Raw genomic sequence first — 20050 nt, 5'->3', positions numbered from 1 at the left:
GCAGGCAGTCAGAGGTCTCCCAAAATTACATTTCTGCCAATGTCACACAAGTCAAGATCTGGGAAGAAAGTGGCATTAAAATATTCCTACCCAGCAAAGAGGCTCAGTGACAGACCAAATACAAGAGACCTGCTGGAGCTACCAGAGACCACCCAGGAATTCACCTTTAGGATACCAACCCACAAGAAAGTCAGCTTTTTTGCTTCTGCTGTTCAAGGAACTAAACACTTCTTTTTGGGGTTGACTGTGGTAATTACTCGATGTCTATGTCTGAAGGATATCTGACTGTTATTTATATCATTGATTAACAATATCAAAAGGTAAGATGCTACAGAGACTAGTCTGGACTTGGATCAGTTAAAGAGAGGACACAGACAAGGGAAGGAGATGAAAAGAGCAGAGAGATGAGCTGGCACAACTGGAGAGCAAAGGAAAGGCATACCTGGAAATGAAGCCCAAGTCTCCTAAGCCCAGGTCTTGTATTTCAACAGGTTTAAATATCTTCTCTAAACCTGGCACTTAGGCTGCCCCATTTGCCCCCAGTTCCTGTGAGCTTACACATTGATTCTTGTCAGGTCTTAGTGGCAATGATGGGGACAGGATAAGTGATAAAGCAACATGCTTTTTGGTCACAGATTAGGGGATTCCTAATGAAATAATGAATATATCTGCAACCCCATTTAAAACTACTTTACCCATACAGATACCATGTTAAAGAAAATTCACATGGAAACACCTGATTCACTAAATTAGCACTCCTTCTCTTCGGAAGGGAGACACTGAGGTGAGGCACCACAGCAGCGGGACACACCACTCCATGCAACTTGCCTGTTTCCCCTGGCCTTCATTAAAAACTTAATCCTTCTGATCGGTAACACTAGGGGGGCTTTTCCCTCCCTACCTTTGAAAGGATTAGAAATTAAAGCATGATCCCAAATGCGAACGGCATCATCAGCAGTGTACCAAGCAAAACCTTTTTGTTTGGGGTGGTTGTTTTTTTTTTTAACAGGGAATTTGTCAGTTGAGTATCTGTCAAAACACTTTCAAAAATAATCAGCCTCTAGTTTCACAACCATATGCTGAGACACTCGTATCTAGCACAGAGAAGCCACAGGCATACACTCATATCAAATATCACCCATCAAACAGATTAGAGGCATGTTCTTTCATTTCAGGGACAAAGCCAAAAGATCATATGATGACTTTTTCTAAAGTAAATTCATATCCAGAAATATCCAGTTTAGTTTCCTGACAGCACAGTGTACAGAGCATATCTCAGCCTACCATCGCACAGAGCATCGCCTAGTCATGTCTAATTGGTGATGATCCTGCACCAGCTGGCCTGTCCTTTGGGCCTGATTCTGACCTTGCTACTACAGTGTAAGCAGGCTGTGTAAAAGACAGTTTTCATCACTTGGAAGTCTGGTCCAGAACAATTATCAATCATCTACATTAACATGAATTGTCAAACTAAACTGTGTTACCAGCTTTACCAGAACAACCCGTTGCACGTTGTGCTGCAATGGGAAACTCCACCTCTCCTTAAGGCTAGAGCACTCCTAGCACGGCTCATGCACAGACCCTGATCCCAGTTCACCAATCCCATGTTTACTTCTTCAACTATAAGCAACTTTAGTAAGAATAACTCTACAAAGTATTTCACTGTCTCATAGGGATGGTGGGGAGGGACTCTTCATTAGGGACTGTAGTGACAGGACAAGGGGTAACGGGTTAAAACTTAAACAGGGGAAGTTTAGATTGGATATAAGGAGGAAATTCTTTCCTGTAAGGGTGGTGAGGCACTGGAATGGGTTGCCCAGGGAAGTTGTGAATGCTCCATCCCTGGTGGTGTTCAAGGCCAGGTTGGACAGAGCCTTGGGTGACATGGTTTATGTGAGGTGTCCCTGCCCATGGCAGGGGGGTTGGAACTTGATGATCTTAAGGTCCTTTCCAACCCTAACTATTCTATGATTCTATGATTCTTCCACAACCTCTGCTATGTCTCTAAGACAGCAGTTACTTGTGCTCCAGCTTCTTGTCAGTATGACTAAAGGCTGAAAGATGCCTGAACAAGTAGTCTTGTACCATATGCAAAAATCCCTCTGCAATGATCAATGCCTTCTCCAAGGGCTGCACCACTCAGCCAGTGTCCATTGGCATGCTGGGCTGCACCATCCCAGCTTCAAAGTTAGGACATGCCTTTGTTCTCTCATGAATGTTTCTCCTCATTCCCACGTATCTTCTGTTCACACTTCTCACTGGCCAAGGGAGACTTAGAAATCTCACTCTGTGAGCTTTTTAATGTGTGACAGAACAAGGGAGGCAAAGAACCCAGTTATTAGGCAGACCCGGTTCAGAATGAATCACAGACGATCTCAATTCCCTGACCTCATCTAAGAGGGCTCCCTGCAGCTTGGCTTCAAGTTTTGTAGGCCTGAAACAGGAACATGACTCTGAGTATGGGAACCACACCAGGCTGCCACTTCCAGAAAACAGAAGGGTTTACATATAACCCCACGGGACACAAGCATCATAAAAGACACTTCCGTTACAAAATAAACTTTCTATTGAATGAAAATGCAGTGAGCCAGATGGATCTATTTCAGGAGGAGGATCAGGCTGGCACAGGTCTAAAATCAATTATTGGGTTTGTGTATTCCAAGAGGAGCTGGGAGCAGAGAGTTCGTGCTGGTGCTGACATGTCGAGGTCTGCACCTAAAGGAGTACCCCAGAAAGGATACATCCAGAGAGTTTGCCTAATGTTAAATTGAAAAAAGATGGGAAATTTGCAATTAAAACCTACAGATCTATCTACAAACAAAAGACATTCTTTAAACGTGGAGAGAGCTGCAACTTCCAGCGCATGCAGACCATTAAAAAGTGGGAGAAAAGACTGGTTACCAAGAAGAAATAAACAACCAGGTTCCAGTGAAGGACTCGGCTGCCCCCATCCCTGTGAGGGTGCTGGAAGACAGAAGCCTGAATCTGCAGACCAGATTCTGGGGATTCTCCATATGTAGCAGAACTACCCAAACAAGTGGTTTCCAAACCCAAGCTTAACAGAGGCTAACACCTAAACCACGCGTTTTTCTAAGCCAGACTCCCTCATTGCTTTGTCTAAGTTGTAAACATCAACTACTTCAGCAGTGAGGCAGCTTAGCCTCACTGATCAGCTCACTCTTACCTCAGGCTTCACTCCCATCTGTTACACAGAGCCATATGCAACCTATCATGTTTTAGGATTAACAGCTCTGTGCAGCAACATCTGGTTTTCCTATTAGAGATGTGAACAGCATCTAGTTCCTGCTCAGCACCCCCTGGTCCAGTGCTTGGACAGACAGGGCCATGGATGCCTCCTTGCCCAGCTGACACCAGCACAAGAGGGAGCAGCATCTTCCATCAGCAGTTTGTGCTGGTGGCACCAATGGGATTGAGTTTTGCAGACACGAGATTCTGCAGCTATCAGTAGCCTCATTTTACACATGGCTGGATGACTAGAAATCTGCCTTACAAGGAACCTATACAGCGACTGCAAATTTTAATCCTGAGGAAGGCTAACCTTTGGGTTATACAACGCTATTTCAATTGGGGATATTTTTAGTCTTATCACTGCCTCCAGTTCAGTATGCACAGGGAAGAAAAGCACCAATCTTTTCTACCACACAAAGCTTGCTTGAAAATGAGTTAATGTAACAAAAAATGCATTTTTGTTTACAAAAGCTTCACATCCTAAAGGCATATGAAAGCTGTAGAAAAAACTCAATTTCTACAAGGGCAGTGAGGCCCCGTTGCCAAAGAAAATACAAAACCAGCCTAAAGAATCCAAATGAAAAACAACCAATTAACCCTAGCACCCCACCAAAAATGCAAGAGACAAAATAAGAAGGAAACTTCTCTAGAATTGCAGGAAAAATGAGCTCCTGTGTAATAAAACCCCTTTTGCTCTATGAATGACACAGCAGTACCTTGGCTAGGATGCTAGTCTGTGGGAAACAGAAACGGGAGACTCGGGGTGACCTTGCTCAAGTTCCAGTTTTTGATGCATTCGATGGCTGTCTCGTGGCAGAAGCATCTTCACTTGGCCAAATTTGCTACTGGAGTTACTGAGCTGATAACTACTCCCTGTGCTGATGCTTCTGGATCAATAGCATGGATGAATTTAGGCAACTGACTTCAACAAGAGTAAGTGCATGGGTGAGCTGAGGAGAACTTGGATCACTGCTGCAGGGATAAAAACCTATTTGAGCAAGTTTCCCATCCAACCAGCAATATCTGTCACTGTCCACACAATGCCTGCTGACAGCAGAACAGGGGTTGGCACGACCAGAGGTTTGCTTAGAAAGCAAGTGTTGGACTTAGATTTCTGACTTTGATTCCCAACTAAACATGGCTGCTGACTGTATCACTGTATCATGATTTTTAACAGCTCTCCCAAGGAAGAAAAACTAGTCACACACACTGGTAATCCAACAGAGACTAGCTCTGTGCTTCACGAGCCTATGAAGTCTATGACAGAGGATACCCCTCGCAGGTATCTCTGCATAGTCTAACCCAGCACTGTGTGAACCTCAGTACTAGTATATTTTAAGAACTTCACAAAGTGAGACACCTGGCAGGATCCATTTTCTCCCCCAGTCAGTTTATCAGACATTACAGTCTGGTTGGGAGACTTTTTATGCTGCTTGTACCAAGCAGTGATTCAAATGCAGCTCTAGCAAACCTGGTTTGAGTCACGCCTTACAAAGCGTGAGAGATCCTTACACCAGAGAGCGCACGTTCCCATGAGCGCTCCAGTAAAGGCAACTGGACTGCCTGTGTAAGTAGTGCTGAAATGTAAGTAAAAAGTAGGTAACTGAGTTCCACAGCTGCCTTTTGCCTACATAGACTGAGATCTTCTCCTCTCTCTCCCACCACAGCTAATTGCCTGAAGGCTGGAAAGCAGTGGTTTGTACAGCTAAGGAATTGCCCCCTTGGAGTGGAGTCCCGTGACACACAGGTAGCAAAGGCCTTTATATCAGCAGCTTCTTCCACAGACGTCTTGGCCTTGCAGAGAGGAAGGAGGCATCAAGGATCTGTTGAGGCTTTTGCCAGTGCTATACCAGGTTGCAGTGGCTATTGCACCCAAGGGAGACACCGGCATTACAGCAGCCTCTTAGGCATCTGCTGTAACGTTCAGCCCAGGAGATGAAGACTGCAGCAAATGCACTGAAGAATCCTGGAGGCCCCATGTGCTCCTTTGTATTTTCATCCACTGACTTGGGTTATTTAGATGTAATTTCCAAATGATGCTGAGGAACAGGAAACCCTCTCCTGTAGTATACAGGCATCAAATACTTCTGCCTGCCAGAACCACTTTTAAAACCTTTTCCTTGGTTTAGTTTTCTTAATCACTGCCCATTCTCCCAGGATGACATGCAAATTAGAGCTAAGGTATGAATAGTATAAATCAGACTGTGGTGGCAAGTGAAAGGGCTTTCAGAGAACAGCACCATAGGAAGTGGTGGAAGGCTCAAAATAGTCAGAAATCTACATTCTTACCTTTTCTAACCGTGTTTTGCTCATTTACTTTGACATCTCTTCAGCCCCTGAGAAAACTATGCATCCACATGCTCATGATGACAAAGCAGAATCAGTCTATTGTCTACCCTGCAGCTGCCCTCAGTCTCTCCTCCAAAGCCAGTAATCAAGGACATGGAAAACGATTGCCTTCTGCAATTTGTCAGAGATTCCCAGATCTGGCCCCTTTCTACTGCATTGTTTCACGAGGGACTCCCCTCACTGAGCACACAAACCAAGTCAGGATCCAAGGCTCATCCTTGACTTGAGAACAGATCATTCAGAACACGTCCCCTAAGTCAAATAAACAGGCAGGCAGCCACACGTGCTTCACAAGACAGCTTTGCGGGTTGGGCAGAATGCACACAGGGTCACTCAGCCTGATGGCAAACAGCAAGTGGGTGTATCATATCCTGAGGACATCCATTTCTTTCTCTGACTATTAGACCAACAAACTTGTCTATAGATAATAAAGTGAGCCCCCTCAAAACACATTTCATCAAGAGTCTATGATTCTGTGACATACAAGGCATAATCAAACACACACAATTACTCAGAAATGAAATGGCCTGACAAATGCAGTAAGAGTAGCAGGGAACTGGTGAGAGCCCTCCTCTGGATGTGCCACTGGATTGCTGCACTGTCCTTCTGCACACAGCAATGAGTCCAAACTAGCTAAATGAGATGAAATAAAAACATAGCGCAAAGAACCACAGAAGCACAAGCCCACTTCCCTCACCTTGGAGGAGAATGGCAGAGGGATAAGAAAGCAGATCTCAGCTCCAAAATACCAATTCCTTGGACATCTACAGACCTGCAGATACAAACAGAGCTCACTCTGTTTATCTACACCAGATCATAGGTGAAGGCAGGTGGTGAAGCTCAATTTGAAGAAAGGACCACTTTGCCACATGTAGTAACCCCATCCTCAATTCTGTTTTAGAGGAACTCTTGTTGATGTAAATTAAGTCCCTTTCCTACTGCTTCAGAGTTCAAAAAACAAAGGCAAGAAAAGTCCTACAGATTATTCACGCCGCTCTTGTACACTCCTAGTGTGGATATGTGGGCAATGAAAGAGGACAGGAGAGAAACTAGAGGTAAGCTGACACTGAAAAGATGAAGCCTGCCAAGCTCTGAAGCTATCTTCTCTGGGTGAAATTCCATACACTTCAGTGTACCGGAGAGTTTGCAAATAAGAACTGGGAAGCCTAGCAGATTAAACTGAGATACGAATTACAGACCCAAGATTGCCACCGTCATCCCCAGCAGTACTACCATGCATTTAAACTCAAGTAACCTCAGCTAAATGAGGGGACCTGAGACCAAGTTGCATCATGCTGCTCCCTGATTTATTCCTTCTGTTCTATAAGTCAAGAATATCTTTATTCAGGAGATAGCCTTGCTATAGGTAATTTTTATGCTCTTTTATGTGCTAGAGGACTTGAGTAACCAGCAAGCATCAGTTGCACTGTAGGTTGTCTCCAAAGCTGCCTGTGAAACCTGAATATTCCACAACACCTGAAAAGACAAAAACTATAGGGTAGAAAGACAATTTTTAATCTGTTTGCATCTGCCTTGCTGTCCTTGAAACGAGTTTTGCTTCCACCTACGAGGTTTTCAGATATTCACAGCCTTTTCCACAGCATCATAGCTATGGCTTTTCAGAAAAGAGTCACATACGCAAGTCATACACATCCAATTAGCACTTGGCTGCTTTAGCTCTGGGCTCTCAGGAGAAGATAACTTTGGGTCAGCAGGAGGATCTCTCTCTGGCTTTCATTCTCAGAAGCTAAACTTCTCTTATTTCAGAGGGCAGTTTTGATCAATAGGACTACAACAAGGTTGGAAGCTGTTCTGCTGTCACTGGCTTTCTTCCTTCCTTCCTGTTATCCAAAACATCACAGGCTCTTTTTCTTTGTCTTTCTCTTTGTCTTTTTCCTTTTTTTGCCCCTTTCAGTTTTGGTAGTTTAAACTAAATGATGGAAATGACTACCAGTGAAACCCCACAACTAACAACAATAATAAATAAGTATGCCAAGTACACTGAGAAAGACTGAACACCCCATTAGTAAGGTTACAGAAAGGCATTAAGAATAGCAAGATTTGTTAAACATGACTCATTTCTTTTCCTTCCTTTCATAAATCTTATTATTTCCTTGGAGAACAGCCATACACTCAGTGGCTGGAACTGCATTCTTAAACGATGCTCCTGTTTTAACTGCTACCTGCCTTTACCTACTAAAAACCTCAAACACACAACAAACAACACACAAAACCACCCCCCACACCTCCCGCTATCAAGGGTATTAGGTTAAAGCCAGGTTTCTACATTCTCTAAACCTATGTGGTGGTTACAGATGTGCAAGAACCCCGCTGCTGCTCTTCACTAGAAAGATGACAGGCCCATATTTGCTTTTCCAATTCCACCTACATCTATAAATAAATGGAAAGAAACTGAACTGCAATACCTGCTAAAAGGCAACAAACGCAACATCAGTCAACGATTTTCTTTCCACCTCTGTAAACATTGCTTTTAATCCTATATAGCACAAAATGATTCAAGTTCCACACAAATGAATGAGTCAATGATAAAATTACCACGATTTTTCTGTCAAAATAAGCTTTCTTCCCAGGTACAAACACAAAAAAGCAGAAACATTACATTAAAAAAAAAAACAGTTACCAGTATATGAAACATAAGAGTACAGGGAGAGGCTTTAAAATCACTGATGTGCTGCTGGAATGAAGATGTATTTTTTCTATTTGTCAATACTTTGAAGAGTTGAATGTAGTTTTGCGTGTTTCACAAAAGCGATTTACCCTCTTCTTTCTACCAAACCTTTAGACCTTTTCTCCTTAAAGTGCCTGAACAGAGTAATTCTATTTCAAATATTACCTTATATTTTTATAGGGGCTATTCAAATATTGACCCACGATGTTTTCTTCCCTTATTTTGGGGGAATAAAATCTTGGCCTTCCAGAAAGCACTAACAATGAGTTTCCTCAGCTCCGTAAATCAAGTCTAACACAGCCAGTGTGCAGTGGAAATTGGTGTTTTGGACTTGACCATCACTTTGCAGTACCTTCAGGTCAGGCCTGTGACAATGGTTGCTTAACTAAGCTTGAGTAACTGAGCCAGAACAACCAAAAATACCTGTTATACTGTGTGGTAAACAGAGAAACTGGTGAGGCACCGGAACAGGTTGCCCAAGGAAGTTGTGAATGCTCCATCCCTGGCAGTGTTTGAGGCCAGGCTGGACAGAGCCTTGGGAAACATGGGCTGATGTGAGGCGTCCCTGCCCATGGCAGGGGTTTGGAACTGGATGATCTTAAGGTGCTTTCCAACCCTAACTATTCTATGATTCCATGACAAGTAAAGCACATGGTTGAGAACGGTCCCCCATATGTTAAGGAGATAATTATGTAAGCATCAGACCATTAACAAACAGAAATAGCTCTAACATGAGAGTCTGTGCATGAGACAATGCAGTTTCATTGATGCAAGGCTGGCAGTCACACTGACTCTTCCCCCATGCACATGTGGTTTTACTCTCTTCTCTGCTAAGGAATTACTCTTCAACTGGAAGTTGCCAGCTGTAAAAGCATCTTTTTGGCAAACCTGATGTAGACATTTGCAGGATCTGTTTGCATCCTGTTCCCAACCCTTACTTTTGATATGGAAATTTGGAACTCTTCTCAACTGGTCCCAAGCCCATGGAGAATAAACTGGCCTTTAAAAAATACTACTGTACCTTTTAAGTATGCAGATTGCCAGGCTGAATTTTAAATGCAATCACTTTGCCTCCAGTACACTCTAAAAATCAGGAGTCACCATCTGCGTGAATCAGTCCTGGGCACCTAGGACCTGCTATTTCCAGCAGTTTAAGCCAGTGTGCTGCAATTATGTGAATTGTCCAGCTTTTCCCTAACCTTCCTCCACAAAACGTGTACGCAATATAAAACCCATTTATCATACTGGAAATTGCTATTTAATCTTCCCAAAGAGAGCAAAATCAAATTATGATGTGTAAAGAATGATAATCTGTCAAATTCAAGGAAATACTCCAAACTTATCCCTCCCCATCTGCAACAGAGCAGGTCAAAGAGGTCTAATGTAGAAGACATGCATAAGAAGACATGACGTGAGCATACATAATGAGAAGATGAAAATTCTCTTAATCTTTGCAGATTGAATGAAATCTAATTACATGCTGTATTGATTGTTGTATATTACTGGAAAGAGACAGTGAAAAGGGAAAAAGGCAATTACAGTGAAATTGTAGTCTGACCCTTCAATTGCTTTTGGCATGAAAGGTTATGCTCTACTTGGGGCATCAAAAATTCTTTCTTCTCTATGATAAATCATTAGCAACACATTCAGATGCAAAATTGATTAGGGGAAAAATTCAGTCAATTAAATCTTTTTTATTTGTTCCCCTTTAGAAAAAAACAGAGGCAAAGGAAGAAAATTCCAGGGTGTTACCATTATGCCATTTCATGAATTGCTACTAGGTCTGCCTGGCATTAGTTCTGTGCTGACTGACAATAAATCATACTCATCAATAGAAATGCCATAGTCAGAAGGAAAAAATACAGAGAGATTGATGAACTAGATCCAAAATAACTCAGTTTTTCAACTGTTATACTCTAAGTCAAATATCAAGAGATAATAGAAGGTTTCACCAAGGAAATTCCACTGATGTGTTTCATTGCTTTCCCTTCCCTTTGCACGCTCCATTCTTTTACTTACACCCCAACTCACAGCAGCTGAGCGAACAGAAAGCTTTTAGAAACACTATTTTTCTAAGCTGATAGAAAACCAAAGCACGAGCCATCTGAAAACTATTGTTTGGGTGTATGTCTGCACTGCTCTGCAGGGAATCATGGCAATTCTCATTCATTCTAGTCCAAAAAGTTCTTGTTCTGCCAATGATAACGGCGAGGACCAACTTTCTACTTTCACGTGTGGTCCTCTGCATCCTGCTCGCACCTCCACAGGCATCGTGTGCACAGTTTTTATTCAGCCCGAGAAGTTAATGAGTTCTCTAGTGATCAGGTTTGGGTTGCCTCTTGCTGCATTTGTATCATTACTGCTTGTGTTTCATTCTTCCTGGCAGAAAGTACACCTTCAAATAACATTTCTGTGATTTCATGCAAACAAATAAGTGTGATGGAAACAAAATTCTGAATAGCTGCAGGGCTGCTCTCTCACAGCAAAGTCTTTCTATTGCCTTGGATCTTCAACAGAGTCCCTAGGAAATCCAGTTAAGGTCTTACCAGTTTAGGACTAATCCAAATAGGAGAGAAAAATGGAATAAAAGAACACTGAGACTTTATTACAAAAAATATAAGATACTTAAATAGGTGGCTCTAAATTCACTGATCCCAAAATAGAAAGAAGCAGGAGGAGGAAACTGAAATCCTAATCTGGACAGACCTACTGTAACCACAGCACTGAGCTGAGTCAAACTTGCAGGAGTTCTGGTTATGCAAGGAATCCATATTCCTTATGAGTTAAACCTACCCCTGTCTGTCTGTCTGTCCATATAAAAGTGACTCTGACCCCCTTCATGAAAAGGTAACATCCAAGAAAGCCTCAGAGGGCTCTCCAACCTTGTGGCAAAACAGTATCCAGGATAACGTCTGAGAAACCTTGCTCAACATGCGGATGATGCTGCACAGCTCCAGAGCAGACAGTGTTTCAGTAATACCAGTCTTTCTGTGAGACACAGTAGAGCATCATCACAGGAAGGCTCCCTGGAATCTCAATGCTGCCAGAGCAGCAGTATGCCCATTAATGGCATAAGTAATGAGTCATGATACTAGAAACAGAATACCAGTGAGCTAAACCCAAACACAGATGCTTGATCCCGATTTCACGTTACAGTGATGCAACTCTGATCATTTCAGCCGAGCACTTCCTAAGTTTTTTGACTTCTCAGTTTTATTGCCACCAGATGAAGAAAGAAAACAAAGGCAGTGACAAGTATCATTTCACAATGATCAAATAATTCATCTGCGTGAACATACCACTGTGAAATAAAAAGCCCCAACTGTGTCAGGGAGAAATTGAGGGGAAATGAACAGCCCAGCTTGAAAAACTCTATTTTTCTATGTAAGGACTTTCAAGAAGAAACTGCCTGCAGTGTTTATTATGACCTGAAGCAGCAACATAACATTTAAGTTCAAGTAATTTGACTGGGCAGCTCTGTATCCAACAAACTAAAGGGAAAGGAACAAAAGTCCCCAAAATAAAGGCATACTTTACAGAGACCTTCCTGTTCACTGTGAAGCCACAATCATTACATGCAATGGGCTCCTGCTGATTCTCTGGGGGATGCTGAGATGAACCTTGGGTAAATCCTACCCAAGCCTCACCTGTGAACACCACCAAGAACCAATCAATTCATAGCTGAGCTACAATGAATATAGCTCAGGGACTGATCTAATTTAGCTTGAGAACTCCATGACTTCGCGGAATTTAGGAGGAGGATTTCCCTCTTAAATCCTTCAAAACTGCTCCAAAATATGGTTAGGAAACACAACTGTTGACACTTTCCCTCTAATTCATGACTGTATTTTTGTGACTGACACCCACACTCCACATTCCCCTTCTCTCTTCCCTGTTTATACAGAGGAGCGCGTAAGGGGTTGCCTGTTCTGTAACACTCGCTGGCAGACTGAGTACTACCATAACAGTCGAACCTACTTAGATTTATACATTCATTCAGAAAGTAGTAATAGGAAATATACTTCATCCTAACCCTCCCATTTGTCTGCATTTTGAGACTACAGTAGCCTTTGTTAAATCAATGTTATGAGTAAGATTTTCCCAAGCAGCCTATAAGCCCATTTGGTATACCGAAACATTTACACTGCAAGTTTTATTTGGTGCTAGACACTAAATGTTCCATTTACCTCGTAATTTCATGTAAAAGTTCCCTCCCTCATCCTCTCCTTGTCCAATGCACTGATGTATTTAATCACATACTTACTTTTTTTGATGTTCTACCCTTAGACCTTTACAAATCCATGCAAACACAAATGCACTTGTTTTAAAGAATCAGTTTCTATACGAAAGGTTAGTCGTCCTACAGCAACTTTTATGGCTTAGGCTATTCCAACTGCAATGGTAGGGTTCTTTGCTTACCTACCAAGACTTTTCAAAGCTGGTGAACTAGAACAGTATGTCATAATAAAAAGAAGTGGTGGATGTTTCCCCCTCCTCACCAAAGATAATATCAAATTCAAATGGCAGTCATTAAGGAAACATATGTGTGCCATGTTTAAATAGACCATTAAAAGTACACAGCATAAGAACTCAGCAGAACGTTTTTAAAGTAGTTCTGAGACCAAGTAAATGACTTCCAGCTATAACCTAGCAGAGCACTCGCTATACAAACACCATGCAGAGTTAATATATCCAGGCAAACTGTAAAACCTGGTACAGTTGGTAGGAACTTCCACTAACCCTTAAACCCAGGAACTCTGCAGCCTCCTTAACTTTGTACCCACTGAGGAAGTCCTGACTTTGGGCTGAGAGTTGGGGGGGAAGGGGGGGGCTCAACAAATCCCTCCAGCAAAACCCTGCAGTCACTTCATTTTCAGCCTTTCAGCAGTGGGGTTAATGCGTATGATGCTCGGGCTTCCCTCCTCACTTCGGGAGCACTTCCCCGATCTGCAGCAGCCTCCTAGGACGCAGCGCACCCTGGGACTGGCGCTGCATCCCCCCTCCCAGCCCTCCGTACCATTTAGCTGGTTGTAGACCACTTCCTCCAGGTGGTCCAGGCGCTGCAGGATGGACTCCCTGTCGGCCAGGCTGCCCACCTTGGCACCGCGGCTCCTGGCCCGGCGGTCCGCGCTCCGGACGATCTGCACCAGCTCCTGGGAGCGGTCCTGGATCCTGCAGTACACGGAGAAGAGGATGATGCCCACGAAGACCAAGATGTTCACCGTCAACAAAGTTTTGATTTTCCGTGCCACCGCCATGGGAGCCGCGGGCGCGGTAGCGGGGGGCGCATCAAGGCGCGGCGGACAGCGGCCCCGGGGCGCGGGGCGGCGCGGAGGGGCGCGGAGCGGAGCTGTCCTTCAGCACCGCCGCGCCGCTCCCCGCCCGGCGCCCGCCTTCGCCCCGCGGCGGGCTGCGAGGCATGGAGCGGGGTGGCGGGGGGGCGAGCGATGCTGCCTGCCGAGCTGCCGCCGCCGCCGCCTCTCCTCCTCCGGCCGCTCCCGCTCGCCCGCCCTCACTCTCCGCCGCCCCAAACGCAGAGCGCCGGTGCGGAGTGACGTGCTCCGGGGGATCTCATCTACATGCACACGGTGGAGCCGCCGTGCCGCGCCGCCCCGCCCCGCATCCCGGCCTGCGGGGCCCTGCCGCGCCGCCCCGGCACTCCCCGCTGTATTTCAGCACGACGGAGCGGTGGAGGAGCCAGGCGAGTCCCGTGCTTCTCTCCCACGGAAGACACCGATGGCCATTTTCTCTTCGGTGCCCACCTAGAGTCCTCGTCCTGCCCAGGCATCACCAGACTCAGCTCCTGACCACGCACAGGACCAAGGTTGTCCTTGTCCATGGGGTGCCCCGAAGGTGGGATGAAGCCCCACCTGCCTCACTACTGGAAACAACCTGGAACAAGTTCACGTGCTCCCAGCAACAGGGAGAACTCGTAGCATGTGATGGACAACACTGGCTAGTGGTCCTACTGCAAGTGACGTGGCTGGGACCATGAGAAAGCGAAGTTCTTGCCAAGCATACACATAATCATAGAATCACAGAATCTTCTGAGTTGGAAGGGACCTTTGAAGGTCACCTAGTCCAACCACCCTGAAACGAGCAGGGACATCTTCAACTAGATCAGGTTGCTCAGAGCCCAGTACAACCCGACCTTGAATGCTTCAAGGGATAGGACAGCTACCACCTCTCTGGCAAGCTGTGCCAGTGTTTTACCACCTTCAGCATAAAAAATTTCTTCCTCATATCTAGTCTAAATCTCCCCTCTTCAGTTTAAAACCATTACCCCATGTCCTATTGCAACAGGCACTACAAAAAAGTTTGTCGCCACCTTTCTTGTCAGCCCCTTTAGGTACTGGGAGCTGCTCTAAGGTCTCCCTGGAGCCTTCTCTTCTCCAGGCTTAACAACCCCAACTTTTTCAGTCTGTCTCCAGAGCAAAGGTGCTCCATCCCTCTGATCATCTCCATGGCCATCCTCTGGACTCACTCCAACAGGTCCATGTCTTTCCCATCATGGAATTATACACAGGTGGGGAAAAGCAGCCTAGGCCCTGGCTCTGGCACACACATCCAGCAACTGCTGAAGAATGACCAGGATCTCTAAGCTTGATACCGATGCCCATCAAATAAGCCCTTTCATAGAGCAGCTTCTCCACTCATGTTCGTAGTGACCTCCTTTCTATACCATCTCTCTCAGAGGGTTGGATTATGTTTTTCCCCTTTCATCCTTCCTTCTTGATTTTGGGAGCTGCCAAGCTCAAAATGCAGCAAAAGTTACAACCTGGCTGAATTCACTGTGACTTGGCAAGACCTGCTCTCTGCTGTCTTACTTCTGACCTTCCTGTTGTTCACCTTTGAATTTGCTTGCGAGGACGTTTTGCTGTCTTAGAGGAATTCTTCCCTTGTCTTTTGGGGTTTGCTAATGAAACCTGTGTTGAGGGATCAGCAATGCAGAGCAAGCCTAGACTGAAGTTTCACCATAATTTAATTTATACCTGCCAAAAGATGCCACAGGTTTCTGCAGTGTTACCTCTTACAAACAGTTATATCTTTGGGAACTCATACAGGATTTGGTTACTTCATTCTATTCCTAAAGATAAATACTGTCTACATGCAGTGCCAGCTGTTCTTTCTCTGAGGCAATAGTAAAACTCTCAGTCAGTTCAGCAGAAGCAGCTCAGAACCTGCAATTTTCCAGTGTTTTGATTATTTTAGTAGTATTCTTATTGCAAGTCTGTCACAGCATTACTTTTCCTAGAAAATACCATTTTGGTTTAAGAAAACATATTGAACTAATGCTCAACCATAGCTTATTACATGTCTCTACAGCATTTAATATATTATAGCTACACCTGCTGGTCTTCTGGTTAAGAATCTGTTAGATCCGTATTTCCATTACAAACTCCAAGTTCAGAAGCTGGCCATGAGAATTCAGTTTGGATTCTGCCACACGAGTGTACAGGCTGTCCCAAGAGTTGTAGAAGACCTTCAACTACCTCAGAGAGTTTACCAAGTTCTGATGAGGGGGTTTTTGCATCACTGCAGTTTCCAATGGGCTCTTCCAAAGACATGATTTCATCCATGATTGACTTAGGTCAAACACTTGCTTCCTTTTGCTAAGTGAATGTTCTTAAATGGTCAGCTTAAAAATAGCCTATAGTGTGTACAGAAGAACATGAAAATCTGCTTACATAGCTGAAACCTTACCTAACACCATTCCCATAACAGATAGCTCTTTTAAATCACTGCTCTTTCAGGGATTTCGAAGTAAGTTACAAAAGATACACTGTTAGAGCTGCCTGAAGGATGGCAGTAGTGGGTACAGTAAAATTGCAAGGTTAGAAAATGTATTTGTTTTTGCATTGGAACAAAAAGCTTTGCATTTTCACACAAACAGCATTGGGCTGAAGCAACTGTTTCATGCCCAGAAGGGGTCAAGTTCCAATTTTTCTTCTCTCTGAAAGGCTTCTATTGCCAAATGAAAACTAGATCAAAATCAATATATGCAACATCTGGATTTCAGGGAAAACGCTTTTGTTGAAGCCATACCAATCAGCTCAGGCTGCCAGCCCATCTTACAAATGGCAACAGGGGAAGGCATTGGTAACTTGTTCCAAATCAATGAACGAACCAGAAGCGATGCTGGCATCCCATTCCAAATCACAAATCCAGTTTCTCTCTCTTGCTATCACTCTCACTATTAGTCTCTTTTTTTTTTTTACACATACTTCTCATGTTTTCACTCATACCATCCAAGATGGATTAGGAAGCCGCTATAAAGAAACACCAAGATACTGTGACAGTCTATACATAGTCACACTTTTACATCTCTCTGCTATCACTGTGCTCACCCAGAATAAACACCTGGATAAAGGACAGCTGGCTGAAGCTGAAGATGATGTTAAGTAGCCAGAGGTAAAGACTCTAAAAACAGTCAGCACTCTAAACTAGCCACCTGTCATAGGCATCTCCACTAATGTAGTAAAGATGGTTTATTGCCTTGGGGCACTTCTGGCTGCTACTGGACTGTCAAATAGCTAACACTGCAATGACAACAGCAGAATAAAACCCAGACCTTCCTATTGTCTGTGGCTCTCCTTGAAACTGTGATTGGTCTTGTACAATGTTGATCTCACAACAGTTTTCTTTGCTTTTGTTGACTCCTGTTAACTGCAGAACACTTCAACTTGGCACAAAGATATTGATACAGAAGAAAGCTTCCACTGCTTCTGCATTTACAAGCCTGCTCTGCTTTGCTACTGAGGTCAGAGACAGTAAATTTCACTTCAAACAACACTGAACAAAAAGATTTTGAACAGAACCTTTAGAAAAGCATCAATCTTACAGCCATTATCTGCAGAGCTCATCATGTAACTAGTCAAGGCAAGAGACTCCAAGTCAGCTTGACCCTAATTCATTCAGAGCTATTAACCTCAGCCAACACAGAGGAACTAGATTTTACTGAAAGCTGTAGACTGTGCAGCAACTGAATATCACCAAGATACCCATCACCATGAGGACACTTCCTAAGTTCAGGTTTTTCCCAGAAGTGGTCGGAAAAAGTTATAAGAGGCCATGGCAGACCTACAAAGTACCATTCTGTAGCAGAACCCTTGAAATCACCATGCCCTCTGTTGTGAAGCCCCAGGTATGGTGGGCACATACTCAAATAAGTCAACATGAGTTTCAGTATTTTATGAAATGTTTTCTATTGAGTTTCCTTTTAATGTCCCTAGAAGGAGATGAAGGAACTGGCTTGCTGATGAAACAAAGTAAGATTTTACTTTGGGGGAGAGGCGAGAAGCGATTGAAAAGTTTCTTGTAAGTTTTTTGCATCTAAAGAAGCTTAGATTTGAAAAATATATTGAATTCAAGTTAATGACTATAAAGTCATTCCCAACCACTTTTCCAAAAGGACACAAGATTGACTTACCATATCTAAAGAGACATACCCTTCTGATCATTTTACTGCAAGATACGAGACATTTGCAAGAATGAATAATGTGTAGAAAGGAAGACTTTGATGTTTAAGTGTTTGAACAGTAGCTTTAAAGAGAGAAAAAAACCAAAACAGACAAAATATTATTATCCGGAATTGTAGCTTCCAGCTGCAGCTATTCACACACTAACATCACCTACCCTTTTCCTAATGAAATCCCAAGTGCATTTACTAGCCCACCGCTTATTTGAGATAACCTAATATTTTTCTATTTTAAATAATACTTTTTTATAAGAGAACAGCAACAAAACCAGACAAAGTCTAAGATCTCTGTTAAACTGACCACACATACAGAACTGAGGCCCTCATCCTGTTGCAAAGAGGTATTGCAGCCCATCGAATACTTGAGCAGTTTGGTAAGTACAGCTCCTTTTGCTTAGTCCCAGCGAGCTCTGCAAAAGCAGATCTGAACAAACACCATATTTGCATGAATTTGCAAGAAGTTGCATGAAGATTTCTGCACAAGTAGCTAGCAAGTTAGGAGAAAAATAAATAAGGAAGACTCAAGTGCCTCATACTTGAGCTGTATCCAACCAGCCTCTTATCTTCTCTGCCGCAGGTTCAGAAGAAGATGGCAAGCTCGTAGTTACAGTGGCACAAGAAGGCCAATAGCCAAATCATTCCTCTTGCAGCATGATACTGCCAGGTCCCTAAGGCTTCAAACTGCCACTCTGCTCCTGCTGATGTAGAGGCTTTGGAGCATTTTCACAGTTGACCAAATGCCTGTTATTTCTAGCATAGAAGTGCTGTGGCCAGGTAAGGCAGAGAGAGGAATCCCCAACCTGGTATCCTTCTCACTCCATTAAAAAGGCTGAAAGCCCAAAAGACAGAGAGTTTTCCATGCTGTGATTCTGTGATGAGAATCTTTGGTGCTGGCTCAGAAAGCAAAGGTCAGTGGTGACCGGACAGCCCTGAATATAATCAATGTCTACTTTACTTAGAGCAGAATGACAACACAATGTGCTGTGGTTTCAACCAAGATGAATGTGTTTACTTTAGGAGATGACCTCTCTGCTCCACTTACCACACACCCAATGCCATGAACGTTTACTAGTGGGATCCTAAGTACAGCGTGCAAAGGCTTTCATTCATAACCACAGACCTACTCAAACAGGCACAATGCAGGATTAAGTATTCACAAGATGAGTCTGGAGGTGCTGAATTTTAACTTCATCTGGAGAATGGTTCTACATCAAATGAAATGCCTTAAAATCTGAACACATTGCAGAAATTATATATATATATGAACACACACTTTTAATTTTGGTAGTATTAGTCACTTACTAAGGTTACAGAGAAGCCTACTAAACGGAATTTTGGGATGCTTCCTTTTAAAACTGCAGCAATTCCCATTTGAACATGGGGCAGTTCCTCAGATACACAGAACTGCACCGTGTTCCACCACCCACTGCTGCACACACAAAGATGCTCTACCCGTATATTCCTCATATTGTATTAAAACTGTGGGTTGACTCCACAGAGAGGATTTACAATACACAGTACAATTGCAGGCAAATCTGATGCTTTCATGCTTGTGATATTGTGCTGATGACCACCCTGTAGTAAATAGCATACAGATAAAACCCAACAATTATCCAAATGCGCATTAAAAACCCCAATAAACCTGTAATTGTAAAACCAGAATATAAATAACTGCCAAGACTAAAATATTCAACCCACGTGCTTACATTTTATGAAGCTCTAATTTATAAACATTACAGCTCTCACCAATTTTAATAAGAATTACTTGAGCTCCTGCCTTTTTCAAATCCAACGGCATAGTCCTCTATCCATTTTCTATTATTATCTCCTACTGTAATTTCAGAACAGGTTCTTGTGTGCTAAGAGAGGATTATCACCATTCACCACAATCAAAGATTATTTGCACGGTCCTAGATTTTCTTCATGCAACAACAGAAGTAACACCTGAGGACCTCATCTCCCACAGAAGGCAGAGAGGGTCAGTCCATCAGTGCCTCAAGAAGGGAAGGTGGCTGGACCCTGCCTGACAGCTGCTGCAGATAGCTGTTTTTGATAACTGTCATAACTAACTGTAAGGCATTTCAGAGATACTGTGAAAAGATGGAGAGATTCAAACACTGGAAATAAATCTGGGAAGTTTTCAAGGGCAGCTTCTATGTTTATGAGAATTCTAGTAAAGAAAATAAATGTGCAAGAGATACATAAATGTAATTTAATATCTAGCTATTACAGATACAGAAATTACCTCATTATACTCTTTGAAATCCATCTTTCCTTATCCCTGC

The 20050-nt window shown here is 43.4% G+C and overlaps 1 protein-coding gene across 4 annotated transcripts in view; it reads right to left on the bottom strand.

Annotated features, from left to right (window-relative positions):
- Positions 1-20050, bottom strand: part of GALNT9 (polypeptide N-acetylgalactosaminyltransferase 9) — a 232729-nt gene that overhangs the window by 130055 nt on the left and 82624 nt on the right. For 2 of the 4 annotated variants that reach the window (XM_062631559.1, XM_062631560.1), the window contains one exon: positions 13305-13459. The exons of 1 other annotated variant lie outside the window; for it this stretch is intronic. In XM_062631559.1, coding sequence (XP_062487543.1) covers positions 13305-13459 — 155 coding nt within the window. Of the gene's footprint in view, positions 1-13304; positions 13601-20050 lie in introns of those variants that run through there. One more of the 4 variants, XM_062631558.1, reaches the window with a different exon arrangement.

The sequence above is a fragment of the Pezoporus occidentalis genome, unplaced genomic scaffold (genome assembly GCF_034315485.1).
Source record: "Pezoporus occidentalis ecotype Australia unplaced genomic scaffold, CSIRO_AGI_Poc_V1 ctg37, whole genome shotgun sequence".
NCBI classification, from domain to species: domain Eukaryota; kingdom Metazoa; phylum Chordata; class Aves; order Psittaciformes; family Psittacidae; genus Pezoporus; species Pezoporus occidentalis.
This window is presented reverse-complemented; position numbering and strand designations above follow the sequence as displayed.